The sequence below is a fragment of the Eleginops maclovinus genome, chromosome 2, assembly GCF_036324505.1.
Source record: "Eleginops maclovinus isolate JMC-PN-2008 ecotype Puerto Natales chromosome 2, JC_Emac_rtc_rv5, whole genome shotgun sequence".
Classification (NCBI taxonomy): Eukaryota; Metazoa; Chordata; class Actinopteri; order Perciformes; family Eleginopidae; genus Eleginops; species Eleginops maclovinus.
In genome coordinates, this window is record NC_086350.1 from 22,131,934 (window position 1) to 22,156,397 (window position 24,464).

At 38.3% G+C, this 24,464-nt stretch overlaps 2 protein-coding genes across 5 annotated transcripts; one reads left to right on the plus strand and one right to left on the minus strand.

Annotated features, from left to right (window-relative positions):
* Nucleotides 1–16,244, plus strand: phaf1 (phagosome assembly factor 1). Of its 3 annotated transcripts, XM_063896804.1 has the most exons (17): nucleotides 1–227; nucleotides 1,050–1,196; nucleotides 1,325–1,407; nucleotides 2,614–2,697; nucleotides 3,003–3,046; nucleotides 3,481–3,560; nucleotides 3,649–3,743; nucleotides 5,878–5,975; nucleotides 6,263–6,375; nucleotides 7,236–7,369; nucleotides 8,375–8,458; nucleotides 9,186–9,268; nucleotides 9,925–9,968; nucleotides 10,075–10,124; nucleotides 10,637–10,695; nucleotides 11,109–11,181; nucleotides 11,331–16,244. In XM_063896804.1, exons 2-17 carry the CDS (start codon nucleotides 1,133–1,135, stop codon nucleotides 11,424–11,426), a joined length of 1,284 nt encoding a protein of 427 aa, XP_063752874.1. In that variant the 5' UTR covers nucleotides 1–227; nucleotides 1,050–1,132; the 3' UTR covers nucleotides 11,427–16,244. The 3 variants fall into 3 exon arrangements, with proteins under 3 accessions (XP_063752874.1, XP_063752883.1, XP_063752890.1); XM_063896813.1 differs by having other exon boundaries at nucleotides 1–1,196; nucleotides 10,078–10,124; XM_063896820.1 differs by having other exon boundaries at nucleotides 1–1,196; nucleotides 5,911–5,975.
* A 1,199-nt stretch (nucleotides 16,245–17,443) lies between these two features.
* On the minus strand, nucleotides 17,444–23,632 carry b3gnt9 (UDP-GlcNAc:betaGal beta-1,3-N-acetylglucosaminyltransferase 9). Of its 2 annotated transcripts, none has more exons than XM_063896757.1 (7): nucleotides 23,428–23,632; nucleotides 21,882–22,191; nucleotides 21,217–21,336; nucleotides 19,990–20,346; nucleotides 18,983–19,224; nucleotides 18,634–18,889; nucleotides 17,444–18,553 (listed from the first exon to the last, which is right to left on the minus strand). In XM_063896757.1, exons 2-7 carry the CDS (start codon nucleotides 21,996–21,998, stop codon nucleotides 18,209–18,211), a joined length of 1,437 nt encoding a protein of 478 aa, XP_063752827.1. In that variant the 5' UTR covers nucleotides 21,999–22,191; nucleotides 23,428–23,632; the 3' UTR covers nucleotides 17,444–18,208. The 2 variants fall into 2 exon arrangements, with proteins under 2 accessions (XP_063752827.1, XP_063752821.1); XM_063896751.1 differs by having other exon boundaries at nucleotides 19,990–20,349.
* Nucleotides 23,633–24,464: the final 832 nt, after the last annotated feature.

Consider the following 24,464-nt stretch of genomic DNA (forward strand, 5'->3'; position numbering starts at 1 on the left):
GATCCTGCTGACTGTTGTTGATGCCTGAAGTTGCTGTTGTTGGGGCGCTGTGTTGCTCTTATTTGCTCCTGACATTGAACACATTTTAAACCCGAGCAAGGGACACGCCGGGCATTTAGCATTAACCGTCGGACGAGCTTCTAATTGACAAGGGAAGCGTCTCGCAGCGAAGACTTTGAATTTGCGCACTAGCTGCTGAAAAGCTAGCACCAAAGCGTGAAGCTCGGGTGAGAGGAAGAAAGAAAGACAGTCGACAGCTCTACGTGCTTTGTTTACGTCGTGCCAGTCTGAATCGCAATCTTTTTTTTTCTTTGTCTTGAATGTGGATTTTGTTTCCTCACGTAGACTATTTACGTGTATACTTCATTACCTGTACACTAATGGCAGCTAGCTCATCAGCTAACGTTAGCTCATAGCGCAAAGAAACAGTGTTGTTGTCGAGCGCCGATGCTTTCGTAACCGCCCGCCTGTGACAGATAACAACAGCAAACACTGACAATATTCAGGCCCAGAGAAACTGTTGTCGTGCCTCTATTTTCCAGCTTTTTGGCCCTGAATCAGGTGATGTGTTGGAGTCACAGGGCAGCACGGTAACCAGACAAGTGGATGTTAAATAAGAGCCCTTAGCAGATCTTTGTGATTAATGAACACGTCTGTATTAGCTGTTTATTTATTCCCGGTTTCGAGGGGATTGAGATTTTTTTTATCCGTATCGATTTTAAGCCACGCCAACAAGTAATAGGTAAACTGTCAGCTGGCCTTGTTCATTTAAGGTTGCCTGGCAGGTTGCGTAATTTGTTTTCGTACAAGCTGTCAGTCTTTGCTGGGTGACTTTTTTTTTTCTTCAAACTTATGCATTTATTACGTGGCTCTGTGGATGTCACTTTAAATATTAAAAACACTTGTGTCACTTATGACGTGTGAGCAAGTGACCACTTTCTACCATATATGTATTAGTTGTTTGATGCTCAGATTTAGAACAAAATACTCAATATAGTTATGAATTAGAGTAGACATCTTAAATTATTGTGAGACTGTTTTGTGATCAGGGAGAGACAGGCGAGGAAAAAGGGTACCTCATAGGGGCCCATTGTGTCTTGAGGTGAGGTGAGCTGCCCCCCACTACTTGCCAATGCTGGATCTGGAGGTGGTGCCTGAGAGATCACTAGGAAATGAGCAATGGGAATTTGCCTTAGGTAAGTTTTACAACATAACAGTGATGAAAATAAAACATGCATCTACAAGCTGTTAGTAATGTTGAAAGCCACATGTAAAAATGGCTAAGTTTAATAACTACCACTTCTCTAAAATATTGTGTTTTCAGGGATGCCATTGGCCCAGGCCATCTCTATTCTGCAGAAACACTGCCGCATCATCAAAAATGTCCAGGTGCTATACAGTGAACAGGTAAGAAATGTCTTTCTTTATTTTGTGGGTTTCTTTCTTACTCGCACACAAACAAACAAGGAGAAGAAAGAAGAATAAATTACTGTTTTTCACTCTTTTGTGTTTACACAGATAACACAAAAGCAGGATATACACAAACAGAGGATATACTATACATGATATACAATGCAAAACAAACAGAACCACATGCAGGAAAGGAGAGGTGGCAAAGTGAAGGGGCAGCCAGTTAGCTGGTACCCAGAGCGGTTGCGGGTGAGCAAGTCCCTACAGACTGAGCCACTGTCGCCAAATAAACAAACAAAGGTTAATTAGCTTGTTTAAGACTGTCATGTTATGCAGCAGTACTTCTTTTGTTTTGTTAAGGCTGCCCTGTGTTGCAGCAGTTATTCCACTCATTTTACAAACCCAAATGTTTTGGATTTTTACACAATTTTTGTTACATTTCTGTATTTTGTTAAACGTATGTAGTTATTAGTATTTCTGTGCATTCAATAAGATAAGAGTTACTTTATTAATCCCAAACTGGGAAATGTTTGTGGCTCATTCAGACTGATAAAACTCAATAGGACACATTTTTGACTTAGTTTAGTGCATTAGTGTATTATCAAATAAATGACTAAGAATATATCTACATATGAAGTGGTCTTCTTCACAGAGTCCGCCATGTTGCAGCTAGCCCAGAAGAGACAAATCAAAGAATGGTCCTAGAGGGGGCCTATCACGTTTTTTTGTTACCTGAAGGCAACCGAGGGTTCTGTTACGGTTTGGAAGTGTAGGGTGAGCAAAAGGGGATTCAGTCGGTTGCAATATGCAACTTCAATGTTAGCTGCAACCAAATCCTACAAATCGTCCTTTAAAGAAAACATCAAAGGAACCAGAAAAAGTGTTTGTCTGAAGTAAAAAAAAAAAACGGCCAGGTCAGGCTATAGTTATCCTCCAAGGATCAATAGTTATTACCCAAGGTCTTAAAGAGAAGTTGTTTTTACGCCATCATACACCTTTTAGATTAAACATTTTATCAAATGGAAGAGGTTAATGTTAACATGGATGACACCAAATATGAAACACATAAATGACACGTATGAAACGTCAATATTTCTGTATCTTACATTTTGTTGTGGGCCTTGTTTCCTTGGTTAAATTGAAATGAGCTGATTTTTATTGTTTGCCTCTCTGCAAATCTGTTTTTTTTATCTCCCCCTCCAGACACCACTCAGCCATGACCTCATACTGAATTTGACTCAGGATGGGATTAAACTGCTGTTTGATGCCACAAATCAGAGACTCAAGGTAAACGTTGTAGATTTTAGGACATACATTTAAAACGTTGTGACTCTCAATAAGCTCAGGATCAGTATATGACATGTATTTCTAAGTTAATATTAGACATGAATTGTAACTGTTTGACTCGAACTTGGAGTTGCACTGCAGATATTAAGGAGAGGTGGCTGTGGTATTTCTCCGCACTTATTTACCAGCAGTTGCTAAATCCTCCCCTTTAATAGATAGCTATAAAAGAGACTTTTTAGGCATGTTATTGACCTCTAAATAACCATTTTAATTTGTACAATTGTTTTCATCTTTCTGAATGGCAGGTGATTGAAGTGTATGACCTGAGCAAAGTCAAGTTGAAATATTGGTGAGTTGAAATATAATACCACTATAAATATACTAATGTAAAAATATATATTTCTAGTTACACTTAGAAACGTGTATAATACAATTTAGCCACGATTAAAAACTATCTTAGACTCTCAGTTGTTATTGTTACAGGCTTTTATCTACAGGCACTTATCCATCTAATGGTCATTGTAATCATACACTGTCCATCCTATGTTGCAGCAGAAATCCCTTTTAATTACAAGGCATAGCATCTCAGAGTAATACAGCTATATAGTGAGAGGCATCCCAGTAATGTAGTCCCCTGTGTTAATGTGTTTCTTAAACGCTGTGTGTATGATTATTTGCCAGATGACTCTGTTTTACTTTTTTGGCAAAAGATCCACAACTAATGCAGTACATCCTGTATAAGCGTTAATAGATGTGACACGGGCTGTGTGTATTGTGTTTCAGTGGAGTCCATTTCAACTCTCAGGCCATTGCCCCCACAATAGAGCAAATTGACCAGTCATTTGGAGCTACGCACCCTGGAGGTAATTTACAAAGCAAAAACACATTAAGGGATGTCTCAAAAATGTGCCTGAATTTTAATGTTGCGTATTACCATTCGCCTCTGTTCAGTTTACAATGCTGCAGAGCAGTTGTTCCATCTCAACTTTCGAGGCCTGTCCTTCTCCTTCCAACTGGACTCGTGGAATGAAGCTCCAAAATACGAGGTGAGAATCCATTTTTCTTGTCTGGCAGTTAAAGAAGGGCAGCCTTGTAGTTGAAATGATAACCCTTCACACGGAACCGTTTGAGGTTATGTTCTATGTTCGCCTTAAGCACGACTTGATTGTTGTTATGAGGTGATAACAAATGATGTGTAACAGAATTAAAAACCCAAACGCAAGAGGAGACTTGTATTCTGTTGCTGATTGTTCACACAGAGTTGTGGAGCAAAGCGTTCTAACACCGGGAAATTACTATTTCTTGTTCTCTTATCTAAAGGTCACATTGTTTTGAATGTTTATGTGATTAAATCCCCTCAATACGGTCTTATGAGAATTTTGTTTAGCGAAATAAAAGTCACGTGAATGCCTAAAGCTTCCAAGTGGGACTTACTAAGACCTATAAACATAATGAAGATAAACATTAGCCACCTTTAGCTTAACAGTGGTGATATCCAGCCATGCGACTGTAGTGGAGTTTGGTTATAGACCTAATGTTAGCTTTTAACTTCTGGTGATTGCATTCACGCTTCGAGAATCATAAGAGTGGTGTTAATATATGGAGATTATTGTGTTTGCCACTGCAATATTTCAATTCCAATGGAAAAATCCCATTGCTTTTTATGAGGGAGCACCTGCAATGCTGTCTTTCAGTTCGACTTACAAAAATATGTCTGTATAGATCCATCCAAATTGCTTAGAAATGTGTTATTGATGCAAAACCTTTGTGGCAGATTTACTGCAACTTTGACAAATCAAAATGCCCCAAGTGTGAATTCCAGTTGTGTACTGTTCTGATTTCAAAGACCCATTGCGTGTTATTCAAGCAGTACAGTCAGATTGCAGTAGAGTTTAGGGACATGGGTAAGCTCAGGCAACATAATTAAATTCTTCAATACAACACTGACACCCAGCAGCTTACATTCAGATTTTCAGAACAAAATGACTTCAGTGACCTCAGTGAGCAATTAGGATTTTATCATTTGTAAATTTGTTTTTTGGATTTAGGCTTATATAATTACTCAGTGTTATACTGCCTGTACTGCACAGCTGTGAGTATCTGGAGTGATGCATGTCCTGATCCGGCGAAGCAGCTGACTGCTCCATTCTGCGGCTTGCCACTGTGAAAGCACACATCTTGATTGACGTTTTTATCGCTCCCTTAGCTCACTTTATATCCTATTGACAATTGTTTTCGCAGCTTTTCACATCTTTGTGGTTCGAACATTCTGCTGCTCCAACATATCTGTGATATCATATTACCTGCATTGATTTTTTTTCTCAAACCTTATATCCACCCTGACCTGCACGCTGAGTTGGTGAAATAAGTAAACTGAAACAACAGATTGGGCTTTTTAGGCATCTGTGGCTGTGTGTATGTACACACATGGTAGTTTCAGCTTTTAGTTTTAGTTAGAATTTTTGCATTTCTTTAGAGCCCAGCTGTATTTTGTTTCCTGCTTGTTGTGAGTGTGTTAGATGAATGCCTGAGTGTTGTGTTTTTTTTGGGAGGAAACTGATGCATTGTAAAGAGAATTAGTGAAGCAACGGAAAGGATTATATGACATTGTGTATGGAAAAACACATTAAGACCCCTTCCTGATTGTTAACACTTAAAGCCCAGACAATACCCCATAAGGGAAGACACCTGTGAACATCTAAAGTTGTTCATTTATTCAATTTAATATATTTAATGGTGGCTATTGTATTGTAACTTTGAAATTGTTTTTGGAGTTAATATATTATGTTATTCCTAGATGTCTTGTATTTTTTGGGGGGCAAGTAATCTTTACTTCATACTATGGATAACTTTTTTTCAAATTTCTTAAGACCTGCTAGCTTTTATTCACTTCCAGAATGACTCATCTGTTGCTTGCTGGTGATGCATACACTGCAATGTAGTAACCTCTGTTGAGTAACGTGACATTTGATTGGATTGGATACAAAATGTGTTTTAATAAATTGTCACTCATCATAGGAAACTCTGTGTGGCATTTGTCAGTGTGCTGATTGACCTTTCACTCCACACCTTCCTGTAATTGTGAAAAATATATTTCTGTAAACATCTCTTTGTTGTTGTGCACACACAAACACAGTATGTACCAGTCCCGTATCACTCCCAGTTGTTTTGCCTTGGCAGCCTAACTTTGCCATGGGTTTGGCCTCCCTGCAGATTCCACATGGGGCCATGGTCAAGAGGATGCACATATACACTGGCAACAACCTGCAAGAAACAAGGTAGCATACACTCACAAACTATACATCACTTAAAGGACATGCCTCTTACACAGGGTGCACACACTAGGTTTTTTTTGTGAATGGTCATTAGTGATTAGTGACTTTTATATTTATCCATATTGGTCAATAAGCACAATTTTAATCATAATTCTCCAGTGTTGACAAAGTAAACAAAAGCATGTGAGATCCTTATTCCACCTTTTAACAGATTCAAATGTGACAGTGAGAAAATGTCTGAACAACCACAAAAAAGCAACATTTTCACACCCCATACTCTCTGTCCTCAGAGCTCCAGCGATGCCGTTGGCTTGTTTCCTTGGCAACATCTTTGCAGAGTGTGTAGATGTCCTGAGAGACCGGGCAGGAGCGTTGGGGCTCAAACTCCGCCTTCTCACTGCAGGTAACTGTTCGTCTGGGTACTTTATGTCTTGAAGACAAAGATTTATTATGGATCAACATCTGTCCAAAATGATTTTCCTCACATATTTTCTTTTCTTGACTCTCCTTCACATTTCTACCACATTACAGAACACTGCTTTAAAACTGGAGCTAAATAGAAAAATCCAACTACAATATTTTATACCTGGGGGACTGTTCTCAAACTATTTATTCATCACTTTTATTTTTCATATCAATTAGCTGTGTTAAATATATTTTATAAATTATAGATTTGTTTTTTTTATTTAATCACATGTTGGGGGGTTCAACATCAGCTCCTCAGCTCCCATAAAGAATGGTGTAGACAAAACAGAATCTCACCCCTGTAAGGGGAAAAAAAAGGTGCCAAAGCAAGCGTAATATAATTAATTTGCTCATCATGATTTTCATTAAAATGTCTTTGTTTTTTTAAACTATTTTTCATTAGGTTGATCGAAGTTCTAATGCTTTCTGTGTTTGGCAAATATATATACTTGTCCTGGATTCCCGCACAAAAGATAAACATCAATCAAAATGTTGATGAACTTTGACTCAAGCATTTACCATATAAAAAGGCAAAAATATGCAAAAAATGTAATTTAATTTTTTGTAGTTATGTTCAGGTTGGAAATTGATTAAAAGATGTGGATTATAATATATAAAGAACATTTTTGTCAGAACTTTTTTCCTCAACAAACATCAAATCAAAACGAGATAAATCTTATGGACCGTGTATATCGCTGTAAGGTAAACACAAACAGTGATTGTGTCCAGCTGTTCCACTTATTGGGAGACTGAACGATTTCCTGTTCTGTTTTTCTGTTACGTGTGAATGTGGTCCAGGCTGTGGTCCAGGTGGGATGGCAGATTCCAAAGTGAGGTCCATAGAAAGGTGCATCTACTTTGGAGATTCCTGTCAGGATGTACTGGGTGCTCTGGGCTCACCCCATAAAGTCTTCTACAAGTCTGAGGACAAGGTAGGAATAGTCTTTATTTGTTTGTTTTTTTTAACTACGTCTTGTCTTTAATAAGCACTGATGTTTTTATCCTGATTTTCATCCTCTGACAACTCAACCTATTGAGTCTTTTAGCTACTAACAAGCTACATTTTTGAAGAGGGGGTCCACCTTTTACTCAGTTGAATGGTTTTAAATGTGGGATAACCAAAAAAATCACGATATACAGTATCGAAATGTCTAAAAAGCATAATTTGTTGAGCTGTGTACTTGCATAATCCCTAATGTAGCAACAGTTTTCAAACCAAGATAAATCTGTCCAATTAATCAAGGTAAAAGTCCATTTCATTAAGTTGCCTGTGATGCAAAGATATCTCTTTTTTACAATACACTTTTCCTCTAGTTTTTGATTTGTTGAAACCGTTGGATGATTTCAGTAATAAGATTACTCGAGTTAAGAAAAACACTTTGTTTAATTTGTCTGCAGATTTTGATTTTAAAGCCACTTCCTGTAGTGTTTTAAAAATATTTTCTTCTCTGACGTTTTGGAGAGAAGGTGTTGTATTTAGGACGCCACCAAACTTGTTTTTGTGTTGACTGATAAATCCCTAGTGGTAGAAAATGACTCATTGCACATTTAAAGCGCTCCTTACAAATACCTTTATATTGAAATTTGATTAAGTTCCTATGACGTGTAATCTGTAAGTGCTGTGACCAACTCAACACGCATTATCGACCTCAGTTAACATCAGGACTGTACTTTGTGGTTTAATCTCTTTAATTTCCTGAAATCATTTTCCAGTAGCAACAGTCAAACAGCACTGATGAATAATTAAGGTATTAACTTGCTGGTTCAGTTCACATTGAACAGATAAAAGCCACATTCAGTTCTTCTGTTATCACCAGAAAGATGACAAATAAAGACAAACATTTCTCTTCATCTGCTTTCAAATCAAACAGACAATTATAGCATTACTCTGTGACATATATAGTCATCTATATCATTTAGTGTTTTTTTTATTTTAGATGAAGATCCACTCTCCGTCTCCACACAAGCAGGTTCCTTCCAAATGTAACGACTACTACTTCAACTACTTCACCCTCGGAGTGGTATGTAAACTCAGCCTTACTCTTGTGTGCATACATTTGGATACTAAAGTGGTCGTGTTTTATGAAGTAGTTGTACTTTTTTTTGTGTATGAATTCATCCACTTTAACTTGAGTTTGTTTTCAAGCCACAATCTTTTTTTTAAGAAGCCTGGATGAAGATTTGGAAGAATAAGGTCATGTTTCATTTACCTTAGAACTGTTTACAATGTTGAACGCTCGGCGTGTTCATAGTAATGGTGGACTTTTTTGGGAAGGAAGAAGTGCACACATGGTTGTGGTGACGCAGTGAAGTATGTTACTGCTGAACATGGTGATAAGATGATGAATACATGTTTCTATAAAGGCGTTTAAATGAATTAATTTATGTTAAAAAAGTCTTACTTTAAGGGTCCCTGTGGGTTGTATACGTTTGCAAGACAATGGGAAATGTATATCAGCAAAACATTTGCGATAAAATTTAAATTTCTGTTATTTCCTGCATTGAGATTCGGTTTTTTGGTAGTTTGTTTGTCTGTTTTCAGTCATATCATATGGAATTTTCCTGCCAGTTTATAAGGCTTGAGCCTCTGCTCAGTGGCCGGCTGGTAATAACGAATGTGAGTGAGGGTGTAATCCAGTTTCCACTCGCCCCGTTGCTGTTTGCAGCAGATAGGACTGTAATGTACTGGTCTTGCCAAACATGTGGCACAGAAGCGATATTAAAGATTGGGTTTTCATTTTTTTTCAGGATATCCTGTTTGACTCTACAAATCACCTGGTTAAGAAGTTTGTCCTTCATACCAACTTCCCCGGACATTACAACTTCAATATGTAAATATCTCTCAGTCTAGCTTCATGATTCTGTGTGTCTGTTTTCCATTACGATTCCTTTACTTTTATTGCATAGGGTTGCAAGATGCAACATTCTAGAAGTTTTCAGCGTGAATTAATTGGAAATCACAGGAATCAAAAAAGAAAAAGTTGGTTATATGCACAGGCTGTATTTACAATGCGAGATACAGATATAAACAAACTCTTTACCATATTATGAACTGACATAATCCATTAATTATTCAAGTTGATTGCATCTTTGTTAAATATAATACAAAAGGAACCGGCAACATTTGAGCCAACAGTGTGGTCAAACCTAGAATTATAGTGAAAAAACTAACTGTGTGTGTGTGTATGTATATGTATATGTATGTATGTATATATATATATATATATATATATATATATATATATATATGTATATGTATGTATATATGTATATGTATATATATATACTTTTCTGAGATTATAGAATTTTTTTTAGTACATGTGATAGAAAACGGACAGATCCTTTGCCAGCCTAATACTGCATAATCTATATTGCCTACACGCAGGGCTCATATTATTAGCCTTTATTTCTTAGATTTTACCTTTCACACTGTATCATTACTGTCTTTGGTTTAATTTTCTATGCGTGTAATATTTTTCTCTCATAGCTATCATCGATGTGACTTTAAGATTCCTCTAGTCATTAAGAAAGGTGAGACCCTTATCAGTCATGTATCTCAAAAAAATGATTCTCTCAGCATGAGGTTGATTTTTTATCTATTGCTGCTTCCTCTTTTCTTTGTGTCCCTGCACTCTAGAAGGAGCTGATCCCCAGACAGAGGACTGCACCTTAACCACCTACAACAAGGTGAGTTATAGACAGAGGTTATAGCCCTGTTACATTTTGGCAGAGGCCGTTGCTTTGTTGTAAATTAACAAGGTTGGCGCAGCGCTGTGGTGGAGCTGCATTGATCGGACATAGTCACTTCTCCTGGAGGCTTCAAAGAGTTCAAGCGTTCTGTGGCATCACTACTTCTAAAATGTTTTCTCCGCATTGCTTGTAAACCCTTTGTTTGATACAGTATGTCATGTGAAATGACTTTGTATCCACTAAACGCGTTCAAACGATTGCCTCCCTTTTAGCTTCATATGGCCTTATATGATTTTTGGGTTGAGAGAAAACAGCATTTGTTCTTTACTTCAGAAATAATGTGATGATCAACCATCTGCTAGAAGCTAATACAAACCACAAAGTAGTTGTTGTTGTTGACACATATTTAGCATATCTTGTGATGCAAGGCATTGGATAGACAAGCCTTTTTTTGTTTACTGCAACACAAACTGTTTCTTGAATTTTCTGCTATATTGTGTTCCCGTCAGTGGGACCAGATTCAGGAACTGCTCGGCCACCCAATGGAAAAACCGGTAGTGCTCCACAGGTACGTACATATCCTCTTGAATCTAGTCAAACCATTGCTTCTTTGCGTCCCACCTTCATTTAAGATTATTTGACAATCATAAAAAACTTTTTTTTTTCTGAAGTTCATCACAGTTTTTGTTTTTTTGCAATGAATGAACTCCTTCAAATAAAGCTTCATTTTCTACATAATTACGACACAAGGGTGTTTTAGCTACACAATCACTTAAACAGGGTGTCATATTTAAAATGAAGCAATCCATTTGTTTTTTGTCTCCTGGCATCTGGCCTGGATGACTAGGTTTAAAATATATTTCCGAATTACATTTTGAGTAACAATGCGGGTATTGTTTAAGGCTTTGGCAGGTTGATTTGGTTTAGGTAAATTGAAAGTGGATGCACCCTGTATCTGACATAATGACATGTGTTTTGCAGGTCCTCATCTGCTAATAACACCAACCCCTTCGGCTCTACATTCTGCTTCGGACTGCAGAGGATGATCTTTGAGGTCTGAACACACATCTCTTTTGGCCTTAGCTAATGTTCCAATGTGTACAAAATGCCTGACTCAAACATGAGTACACTTAAAAGGATAGTTTACCTTATTCAGAATATTTCATTTAAATAAAATTCACTTTCTGTATCCCTCTCTTGCAGGTGATGCAGAATAACCACATAGCATCGGTGACCCTCTACGGCGCTCCACGGAGTGCTACTAAAGCCCGACCTGAGGCCAGTAGTAGTTCCCACTGAACAAGAAACCAGAACCACATCCCATTCTGGCCTGTCCTGAAATCTATTACCTCTGCTGACTGAACCTCTAACCCAGAGCCAGATTCTTAACCAAGCAGACCTAACCCAGAACAACAAAGCATTTCATACCCAGCTCAGATGTTACTCATTGAACGGAAACGCAACCAGAACCTAGAACGTCTAAAATCCTGGAGGGTCCTACTTTCTCTTCCAATCAGACACATCCAGTCGGCACAGTCTACTCAACCCAGACTATTTAGGATCTAGCTGCATGGTCGCAGTGCTGGACCACTGATGCATTGAAATGAAACTGATGAAAATATGTCTTGGTTTGAATATGCCTGTGGTGCTGCAAACTGGTGAAGAAATCCTGTTTCCATCCAGCGACTGAGTTTGCCCAGGACCGCAGAAGAAGAGTTTATACCGACTGAAAATTGGATGGCATGCAAAGGGCAGCCTGTTGACATAACCTCCATAACATTGTGGCGAGATGACCTGCATTTAATTATCATCTGCAACAAATCTCTATGGAAACTGCTGTGGCCAAAGTCTTGAAACAAACTCGTGCTTGACCCACTAAACAAACATCAACACTGCCAGCTTTATTGAGTACCGCCTGTCTTCCTCCCGAGACTTCACAACCAGGCTTGGCTCCAACCCTTAACGCATTTAAAACCAGAAGAAACAGAGACATCAGCCAATTGCATCGGAAGCTGCAGATCACTGTTACCAAAAAACTGGAGGAAAAAAAAGCAACCATGAAAAGAGAGGAAGAGGAGAACCAAACACACTCAGGGGTGTGGAGAGACATGTGGCCCAGAACACGCCCACAACAGATGTGAAGCCTCTCGAAGCAGAACCATCCTAACATCAGCGCCAACGGCTCCCTAGTCCACTTTCCTACACACTCTTCCTCCAGCTGTATTCAGTGGTGCCCGCACACACACAAACAGACACACACACTGGCTTGTCTCCTTGCTCAAACACTCACATGAATGGGCCACTTGCATGTGTAACGCTGGTTGTTTTTTTCAAGTTGACATTTCAACACACATCATTTCAGTCCCCTCACCACTATACGTGTGCACTCCTAACACATAAAAGCTGGTTTATCTTTTATAGCCTTTTGACCGCAAGACAAACACGGAGACGTGCAGGCATGGCACGAGGATTTGCATGAACTTGCTTTTGAACGAGAGGAAACTTATTATAAGCACAACTGGCACCCCGTTTGTTGAGTTTCTATGATCCTGCATGTTGTTAGGGGTAAAGACAGAGATATCTCTCCCCGCCACGCTTCACTCGTTCACACCACAACCATTTTCCTTTTTTACATTTGCACTACCACACACTGTATTACTTGATTGGTTGATTGGGCCCTATCCTCATTGACGGTTGGTGGAGACATTTGGAGAGATAGCGGTGTGTGTGTGTGTGTGTGTGTTTATTTCTGCACAAGATCCGTCCTCTCATTTACTTTGTGTTACTTTCCTCCCTGTTACTTCATTTCGACATCCTCACACTGCAATTCATCCCTCAGCAATTATTTCTTTGTTGAATTGCCAAATGCTACAGCCAAAGAAGTTTCAGGAAGATTTCAATTGCTGACATTTTCACTGTAGTCCTCGTCCTAAGGGGAGAGACACGTGTTGGCAGTCTCCTTTCTCTTGTGTCAAAACTGCACATCAAAGTCTAAATTAATTTCCTGGTATCAGTGACAATAATTACAAGGTATGTAAAAAGCTGACTTGTGTATGTGTGTACTCGGAGACCAATCAGTCTGTCTTTCATCTGGATTTGGTTACACAGACACATTAACAATACTAGCAACTAAAACTTGGGTATTGTTGTAATTGTTGTCAGAGCTGTACTTTAAAGATCAACCTTTATTTCTCTGGGAATTCACTACGTTGGAACCCATAGAGGAAATGGGAAAGAACACAAGTCATTCCGTCATCATAACATTTGTTTCCCTCCCAATGTCTGAATTCAAAATGTTTTTTTAATCATAAGCATTTGGAATAAACTGTGTATTAGTTTGAATACACATATTCTCTGTTTTTCTTGTCCATTCATACAAAAGCAATTTAGTTTATTTCCACTATTGCTGAATTTATTATTGCTTGTATTGACATGTGTGAAGGCATTAGAGCCCCTGTACATGAAGACATGTTGCAGATGGGAGAATAAAATGCAGTCGGCTGCTTGGAGGTGTTATATAGTATTTTATCAGAGCGAGTCACATTTATTTTGTCAGTATGTCATGGGGTACATGGAGAAGCTTGGAGATTTAACATTCAAACTGGCTCCACTGTGGTGTTTTGTTTCATATTCATTACTCTTCTACATGTCTGAACTTCTGTATTGTTATGATAGGATCTAAAGGTTTTACCATTTGTAGCCTTTATTTACAGTAGGCTACCTTGTTTGTGGGTCTCTGGATAGATTTCCTGTGAGTTTTCTTTCTGTATGAATGACCATGAGAAATAGAAGTAGAATAAATGAATTCATGTGCAGTGTAATTCCAGTTATTCAGGCTGTTTTATTTTCTGTATCCTGGCCCTGGTTATTGGAGTTGATGTACAAATGCTGTAAATACTTGTGTGCTGTTATTCCAGTGTCCTGTTATTTACATGACCTAAATGGCTACTTGGCATACACACAACTGACTCTGACAGGCACTGGCTGAGTGCTTTATTTTCCCCCTGTCATTCTGATTAGACTTTAACTCAGTAGGATACATCTGCTCATGGCTGACTCATTGACACTGAGATTTTTATTTTTTAATTCCTGACATTGAACATTTTCCTGGTACGATGCTAAGTTGGCACGTACACAGATTTCATGTCCATGTTGGATCCACCTGGATGGCATAAAACTAAATGTTTGCAGGGAAAACAATTATCCTTTTTTACATTTGGACTAGATTATAGCTTCGTATGAGATGTCTTTGTATAGTGGACAGATCTGATTTGGAATCTAGCATTGGCATGTTGCTAGAGTTAAAGTGTACTTGTTTACACTAGAAAAACAAACATCTCTTGCTATAGCCAGACCCCCTTCCTAAATTAGGTATTGTGGTTGTGGAAGCAGGAGACTCTGTTTCTAAAACTGGTATCACAAGCTAGGGTAATGTTTCAGGACAAATGGTAACACAAACTAGTTTTCTCAAAAAGCTCCCAAATTTAGATTGTCATAGAGCAATGGCTGTCCAGCAGTGTCTGACGAACCTTGACATTTCCTTTTTCTGTCCTAGTTCATCTATAGTCATGGATAGAACATCATGTGTATATAATTATGGTGATACAACTTGCTTTTGTGCAAATACACAAAGAAAATCAAGAAAAACACAAAACTGTTGAACATTGTGCCTCATCTCCCACCGAGCCTGTCTTTGACTTATGTCTCTATCTCCTTTGTACAGATCATGTTGTACATACAGTTTAAGTATGCATTTGAGCTGCATCTTTGTACGTATGTGTGCGTGTCACTGAGCATTAGCAACATGCTGACATGCTATTATGGCCGTCTGTTGTTTTAGTTTACCTGTTAGAGAGTGAAATGTTGGGTTGGTTGGATGGGATTTTGAGTTATTTTTGTTGTTGTTTTTTTGACCAAGGTTTTTGTTGTGTTTTTTTATGTGGTATGTGTGTTTATAATTACACCTGTACCCAGAATAATGTGAAAACGTTTTGAACCCCTGAATGTTCATCTTAGGTACTCTGGAATACATGATTTGAGCAACACATTTCTGCAAGGAAAACAGGATTTTAATTAGAAACATTCCTTGTCTTCCACCATATATTGGTCTTTGCTCAAAAAATTGCAGAGCTAATTTGAGTTTAGGAAAGTGATTGCTTCTAAGATGATATAAAACTACTTCAAAGAAGGGGCAGGCATGAATGAAACAAGAATATCCTGAGGGGAAACGTACATGTTTTGAGTAAACTTTGCTCAGCACAAAAATATAGAATCCACTTATACAAGACAAATCTCCTACATCGTGCATTTTTGGTTAACCCAGTGATGTGAGCTGCATCGTTGCCGAGAGGAGCTATAGGGAGGGTGCTAGGTAATGAATCTCATCACAAACTCAGGTGGTCATCGCATTCTTGTTTTTCTAAATGTTTTAAGATAGAAAAACAAGTGGAAACTTGAAACTGGAGGTCTGTGTGGCTTTAAAAGTACACATTTTTCGCTCTTTATTCTTTATTTGTTTTGCAGGAATGAATGATTGTTAAACTTTGTATTGCACAGCTTCAGTTCAGTGTAATGATAATCTCATATAACGCTTTGTGTTGCCTGTTCTTGGTGTCAGATGTTTGCTTGTCCATCTTGCTTTTTTCTCATGACAATATTTTTTGTTGATTCAGTGAATTTGAAGCCCATTTCTGGAAACGGGTCAGCTAATTAAACTTTGTGAAACTCATTGGAATGTGGCGTTTTATATTTTGAATACTATAGCTTAAGTAGGTAGAAACAAGATGATTTATTTAGCATGTCCTCTGATAAAAGGCAATAACAATACCATGTAGTGCAAACGGAAGGATAAGGCTGACTGAAAGCTTCTCCTAAGCAAATTACTTTGTACTGCGTTTGATGGCGTTAGTTGAGATAAGATAAAATAAGATGAACCTTTGTTAACCCCTTGTTAAAGGGGAAATTCAGTTGAGATTACTGCTGCGCAATCTCAACAACTCTAATGCAACAATGCAACGTTTAAAAAACAAATACTCACAATTCATTGACAACAAATTTCATTTTCTGTGTGCAACCAGGATATGAAAAAAACAATAAAAATGTGGATGTGAAAAGTGATTGAGACGTTTTATTTATTGTTTTACACAACTTTGAAACTGTAGACCTATATTGCATATGTCACTTACGCAATGAACTAAGCATTTTCAAGAAAATGTAGACACTATATTATGACTTTTTTCAAGATACTACACTTTGCATATATTTCAACATACACCGGGACTTTTTAAATATGTTTTGACATACTTAAAATGATTTTTTACATATTGACATAATATGCCTTTTTTCATATTGTTCCACATACTATACCATTACTTACTCCACAATGTATTTCGGAATTACCTAACTTTAGCTTTTTTGACTTTCTATACTATGAACTTTTCCATAAATGTGTTACTATGGCTACTTTTATATTTTCCAAATATTACATTTTAATGATATTTTTGACATGCTATAGGCCTACTTTCAAAATAACAAAAATGTTCCTATCTTCAAGGTTCTATATAACATAATGTATTTCTCATAAAATAACAACATACATATGATTTTATTTCACAATACATTCGACATAGTGTGCTATGACTTTGTGTCATATGTTTGGCATATTATACGATAACTTTTCCAGTATTTTTGACTTTGTATACTATGCCTTTTCTTTGTGATGTTTGGGACATGTTTTGTCAACACACAGAGAGCCACGTTGTTCAAGCCGACCAGCTATAGCATTTCGCAAAGCCTGTGACCTGTGACATTACATCAAAACATCTGCTATACTGGCTGGTATTGATACTATATGTATACATGTTTTCTATGTTTGGAGAATGCATTTAAAACACAATTAGCCAGTACATTGTGGAAGGTGTGTGAAGCTGATGGCGAAGAGATTTGTCCTACGTGCCAGGGCTCAGCCCTGCCATACTGGCAGTAAACTAAATTCTCTTCTGTCATCAGCCTCACACATCTTCAATTTAACCTCTGACTAAAAGGGAATAAAGTTTCCTTTTTTTGTAACATATAATTACAAAACACCATTAGTTATTCTGTAACTATCTAAGCCTGATGAGCAGTCACACTAATGGACAGAAATGTTACTCATTTATATCTGTCTTGGTTGTGAACATGATTTTCTGTTGAAATGCAGTATCATTTGAACACATGAGGGTAAAGGTAAAGAGTTTTAATGAAAAACACATAGTTATACAAATGAAATTATGATATTGACAATAGTAACAATGCTGTTCACATGAAAGTATGCATGTCTTCAAATATCAGGCTTTTTCACAAACATTCAGTAGAAATTGTATTGTGTGTGTGTGTGTGTGTGTGTGTGTGTGTGTGTGTGTGTGTGTGTGTGTGTGTGTGTGTGTGTGTGTGTGTGTGTGTGTGTGTGTGTGTGTGTGTGTGTGTGTGTGTGTGTGTGTGTGTGTGTGTGTGTGTGTGTGTGTGTGTGTGTGTGTGTGTGTTATCCCAATGTGCAGCTTGTTCCATTTAGGCTCCATTTGTTGTTCCTCCAGGGAACAGATAATGCGACTGCCCATTTGTGCCTCCATCCAGCATAAGGAGAGGGGAACACCTCTGCTCGTGTGATTCAATGTGAAAACACAAGTCTTTACTCTCCCCCAGAACACACAGCCATCTCCAGTCCTTACTGTTAAGCTGGCATGGGTTTAAACCCGATAACCACATGTGTTGTGTGTTGTGGATCAAATGTAGTCCCTGTGTAAACAATTAAAACCCAATACATTCGGATTGCACATTCAAAAGTCTTTTTTGTGGATAAAGATCTTGCTGCTTTGCTGTTCATTGTATGAACACAGATGTCAAAAGCCTGATTCTCTCTGGGCTCTCTGGCTGAACAATCTGAAGAACATTAGGCCTTTGCCAATTTATTTCCCCAAAGATGGTCTGCCAGCGTGGATCATATGACTCAACTGTGCTTTTGAACACTTAGCAATGCTTTCAAGTTTTCACAGATCGTGCTTTTATAAGCATTTTGTCCTTGCCTTTTGCCCTTCAGGGAGTCACTAATGCGTAACGAACACCTGCTTCTCACCGTAGTCCGTCTCTTTTACTTCAGTTTCTACCATCTTGTCCTTCCACCTAAATGGCCAGGATGTAGGACTGGTCCTGTTGTGGCAGCTCAGCTCGGGGTCATGCAGGAGGTTCCACATGAGCCAGATCTGAGGGACGCTGAGGCTGTGAACAACCATGAGTTCCCTGTAAAAACACGGGTCGAATGTTTGAAGGTGGGGCGCTGCAGACGGACGGGGAATCCCAAAGGTACGGAAGCCCTGGTGACGTGATGGTTTGACGCCAATCAGCTGGAGGCACATTCCCAGAAAGACATCATCGATGGGGAACAACTCCACCTGGAAGTAAAAAAAAGACTTGCATTAAATAATTCTTATAGCAGAAATAACAACACATTAGGTGTCCCATTTTGATATACCTGTTGACAGGCAGAGCTAAGTCTCCGAGCTGTATGTCCTGACATGACAAACCCCCCTCCACCAGCATAATTTGGGTACAAGCCCCCTCCGTAAACAAACTCTGGCACATAGTATTTGGAACTGCGCCGGCGAATGGGTTTAGCATGGATAATAATATCACCAACAAACAGATCTGTGTCTGGCTTTTGACCTTGAAGCATCTCTAGTATATTCTCCACGTTAACATACACATCAGCATCGCCCTTGAAGATGAATCTGTATGAATCAAAACAAAGGGAAAAACATCAGATGTGATTCATATATTAATCTAAGAATCAGATCAACCCAATATAATTTATAAACACTGACTTGACATGAGGGCAGCTGCTGTTAACCCATTCCAGGAAATGTGTTTCTTTCAGCGTCAGGTTGAAGAAGGTGTCCTCAAAGTCCCACAGCAGGATGTCCTTAAAGGTTTGACTCTCGTAGGTCAAAAGTCGATCCCACAGAGGCAGAGCTGTCCGATTCCTGGGAACCCCGAGTAGGAAAAGAGTGCGGATGGAAACACCATTTTTGAAAAGTCCCTCTTTACCCCAGGTCCGACGCACAACCTAAAAGTTATAACGTGAAGAGAGGAAAAGATGATTCTGTTGACCAAGAAATGTACTCAGTAAAGAAAAAAGTAACCTATAGGTTAAACTTGAATTAATTTCCAGCAGAGCAGACACTTATCCACAATAACTTTGATTTAAATGCATTGTAGTCAGTCTTTCCCAGTGAGGATTGCTTTATTATTTACATGTTTTATACATTTTCAAGTAAGAGTGATTCAAACTAGGAAAAAAAACAGAATAAAGCTGTTTCACAATTATAAAACCTGAGTTTCTCAGTGGCTATTCAGGGTGCAATGACATACCAAAGAACTCTGAGTTGAGTTACCAATTATGTTTGCTCAGCTTGTTTCTCTGATAATGTAAGATCTAGATGTTCGGAATTTTACCAGGGAACTAATCGAGAACAGACGTGGCCTCTTTTCCAAAATAAAACAACTGATTTGGTTAATAAAAAAGTGTCCTGTTAAATGTCAGTGCTTCTGAGACCTGTTTGCCCACATTTGCTCAAGTTTTTCTCTGTAACTTAAAGTCGTCCAGCAACGTATTTTATATATGCAGTTAAAATATAGAGTTCAGAAAAAAAACAAGTTGTCCAAAGTGTATTGTAAAAACATTTCTTACAACTGGATAAAGAGTTAATTTATCACAGCTTCTGGCAGATAACCACTGTCGTGAGGCATGTGCCATCATGTAAAGAAGATCATTACGTTGATTGAAATACCAGATTTTTCTTGACATGGATCACAACATGTTCTACTTTACCTGCCGTTTTTCAAAATCTGCAGGGATAGATTTCACTGCAATTAGCATGTACAGAGCAGTAGTAGACCCTTCACTTCCTTCTTGTTCTTCCTCTGCTCCCCCGACAAGACATTTCTCAGGCTGGTCTATGAGCAGTTTAAAGTTTCTGTTGTCCTTCTTTCTCAGATAGCCCTCAAAGTCAAATGGTGGCATCGTGGGGAGGGGCTTGCCAGCTGTCTTCGTCGGCACAGCATTTTTCCGTCGCGCCTTGGATTTCCCCTTAGATCTGACCTGAAGTTTTTGCTTGAGCTGCGGAAGTTTGGATTTGGACTGTGGTTTGCAGGGAGGCAGCTGTGTCTGTGAAGGGTTGGAGGGGATCTGCTAATAAGGAGAAATGACATGAGACAGAACACAGAGGACATTTATTAAAGCAAATGCATGCCATATTAAAAGGGGCCTATTATGCTTATTTTCAGATTCATATTTGTATTTCGTGCCTCTACATGTTCACATGCTTTAATGTTCAAACAGGTGATATTTGCTTTGAATCAAAGCAACTTGTAATGTGAATGAAATTACTTTTGTCTCATACTGCCTGTGTTACAGCACCTCTTTTCACCCTCTGTCTGAAACCAGAGCCCAGTATGCTCCGATTGGTTAGCTGGCTGGCTCTGGTGTGATGGGAAACCACTTAGTGATATCCTGCCCCTTAGCCTATCACCTACAATGTGTTAGAGTGCGAGCTAATACAAGCTACATATTGTAGAAGTAAAAAAAAGGATTAAAATCGAGGCATTTCAGGCAGGGGGGAGTGTGTTAGAGTCTGTTTCTACTCTTTTATTTGTTTTATTTGTTTTCTTTCTGTCTGTCCTCACAAAATGGAAAGCAGCCTTGGGTCCCTTGAAAGGCGCTATATATATTGAATCTATTATTATGACTATTATTATTAAGAAGAGAGAAAAAATGTCTCTCTGCAAGCACACAGCATGAGTTTGGAAACAACACTCAACCAAAACATTACAGTTGTGTAACGTTAAAGGGAAACAATGGGCTGAATTATAAAATAAAAGGGAACTTCAGAGTTGCTGATAGTTCTCTGTGGATATTACACTACAGTTATCTTTTAGTCTTTTGATCTGATGTTATCCATTTTTTAGTGCACACTTAACCATTTACAAATATATTTTGATTATGATACCTTCATGCAAACAAACACACATTCATCACTTGAATGAAATACGTTTATACCCCTTGAGACTCCTGGCTGGCTTTTACCGCGCTGGCGCCCAGCAAGGTCCTGCTCTGGCTGGTAGAGCCATGGATTTCCAACTTCAGCAAAGGCCTGTCCCACTCAGAGGAGAGCACGGCCTGGAAACATGGGTGGGATTTGATTAGACATTAAAAGAAATGAAAAGATGAAGGAGAGTGATGTAGGAGTAAAATAAAATCATCAGCAGTAACTTAAGTGTATGATATATTTAAAAGATTTCCACAGCCGTCATCCTTGCTTCTTCAAAGCAACCAGACAGACAGTAACTTTACCTTACACACTCCTCAATCTGTTGGCTTGTTTGTTTAATTATGTAACTTCTGTTTTTAATGGATAGTTCGGATCTGCCACGGTCACCCAACAACAAAAAGTAACTAACCGATCAAGACAGTGGTAGATCAGAAACTCGCCTGTTCTGCGAGGTTAAATTAATGCTTTTGTCAACAGAGTCTGGGGGCAACTGTTCCCTGTTGGCGACTTAAAATGATACCAATTATTCACTGAGCCTTCTTCAGGTGGTTCAAATATGTTTTGCTGCTGTAGTAGCTTAGTGGCTCAGCAGGTACTTTTGAATCTGAACCATCCCTTTTAGAATTTTACAAACATCTCTATTTCCCTATGCTGTGATTGGTTCCTTCCTCACCTGCCGGGCATAGAGCAGCACACAGAACAGCACCAGCAGCAGCATCGTGCACATCACATCTCCCTTCACATGGAGGACCCTCCTCATTATCACCATCTTCCTCAGCATCTTCTTCATTAACCTGACTTCAGTTAAGTGTTGAAAAGGATTGCAGTGTGAAGGAGCCGCTGCAGTTCATACTGCTTTAAGGGAAGGCTGAAACGGAGTCAGATCAGATTCTGGTTTGCTGGTTGATCTCATATCACTGGATGTATGTCCATCCTGTCCGGCTCCATCCTCCCCTTCTCAGGTACCAATGGGCCAAGGCATTCTGGACAACAACAACAACAACAACAACAGATTTCCATAAACTTTGATACACCCTGTTTATAAAGAGGAAATTGTTACTGTCCCATGTGTTTGTTCTACTTATGTACAACGATTAGAAAATCCTCTCTCATGTTATGAAATGTAATAAAATAATGTGGCTCCTTGGAATATATTGATAAACAGTGCAGTGGTAAAGGATATCATTTCACAATAATTAAATTATGGTGAAGATAATTTTGAAAAAACTCACCTAAGTGACTTTAATACGTTGTCTAGCTCAGCATTATGGTAGGGACGTGAAACATAGAGACAGTCATGTATGAAAAACTAAACACTTTATTTAATTATTTAATTTATTTATCCTTTATTAAAGAAAAGGGGACTATATCCTCTATATTAATTGTAGGTTGTTTGTTACTAAAAAAGGAGTATCCTACATGTTGTGTGATCAAATAGCTTATTTCTGTACAAAAATGTTAAACAATTTCAATATATATGATTAATTTGTAAGAGTTTTAATAATACTTTGGGATAATACTGTGAATCATCATTCGGTATTTTTTGGTCAGGATAATTTAAACATGAAATATGTCGAGTAAAATATTTAGCAGGATATTTCTGAAAATGTTCCTGTGGCAAAAAGCAATATACACAACCAATCATCCTCTTTTTTCTCAACTTTATCACAGTGCTTACTTCAAGGTTTTGGTATTTGGAGGTCATAAGATCTCCTGGCATCTTTGTTAAATTAGCTTTGCAACAAGTTATGAGCCGCTTCCCCCTCACCTCGAATAAGTAACTATTCAGTAGGCTATAATGAATTTAAAATGATCCAACAAGTTATTGCTTTTCTTGTTTCCCATCGATGTATAAACTCTGTTCAGAAGGGGGAGTGTCTCTTATGTAAGTGAGCATGAGGGTACCAACTCTTTCAAAGAACACTGTGTCCCAACATCCACATCATTTGCAGACATGCACAAATAACACCCTGTCAATGATGTGACAGTTTAACCACAGCTATATATATCTGTCAGAGAGCACCAATAAACAAAAATGCGTGACCAACAATGACCAAAAGTCTAGCAAACCTCTAGCGCAATTTACAAAGAAAGTATTATTTCTCTCCAAATATAATGCACATGTTTCAAAGTATCAACAACTAGCTGGTTTGATAAAAAAAAAAAAAAAACTCTAGTTATTAAATGTTTGCTGACTAATGCAAGTCATTCAAACTTACCAGACGAGACAGATGAGGAGGTTAAAGTGGTAACATCTGGGCTGTTGCAACACAAATCCACTCTGCACAGCCACACAAAGAAGAGGATTTAAAAAGTGTAAAAAGTCCAGAAGAAAGAAGAGAAGGGAGCAGTTCACATGCTGCCTTCAGGTGTGTGTTTGTGTGTGTCTGTGGGTGTGTGTGTGTGTGTGTGTGTGTGTGTGTGTGTCTGTGTGAGGAGGGTGTGTGTAGGGTAAGAACAGTTACCTGGCGCTGAGCCTGTCTTCTTCACGAGCTGCTGACTGCGCTTATGGTTGCCTTCACGTGCTATTGGACATACCCCAATATAAACTTATTGACTGAAATGGCAACAATTGAATACATATTTTTTGATAGCAATACATTTTAATTCATGGGACAGTCAACTATTATTGAAACAACTTAACACTGCTTAACGTTTCGGTAAATATTTGGGAAAAGAGACAATCATTTTAACAACCACTTTGTAATTTCTAAGGTAAAAATAAGCTTTCGTCCTATTGGCAAATTCACACACAAGTAATATGGTCTGGTGTAAATGTGCACTGAAAAGTTACATACAATTGATAAAAAACAATAAAACAAGAACAATATTTTTTTGAAATACTTTTTAAAACATGTACGAGTAGTCAGACGTCGGAGCGAACAAGGAGCACATGAACGCATCTCACTTATTCACTTATCACGTGACTTAAACCAAAGCGAAGCCACTTCAAGCCAGATGCCAGCACAGCAACTGAGGATGGTGAAGCGAAAAAAAGAAAGAAAAGGCGAGCGGAATAAATAAAAGTGCAGAGTGTGAGTTAATGTTCTGATGACTCATGTTTAGTTTTTTTTTTTTATTCTCCCAGTAGGTCCCTAAAACATAGATCAAAGACAAATCCAGAATAGTTAATCCGGGAAGTAATTGAAGATCATATAATTAAAGTGAGTTTCACTCTTTTAAATATCAGACCTCAGACAAATGAGTTCCTATTTTTTTTATATTTCAACCACCCTAAACATGCAGGAAAGCACAC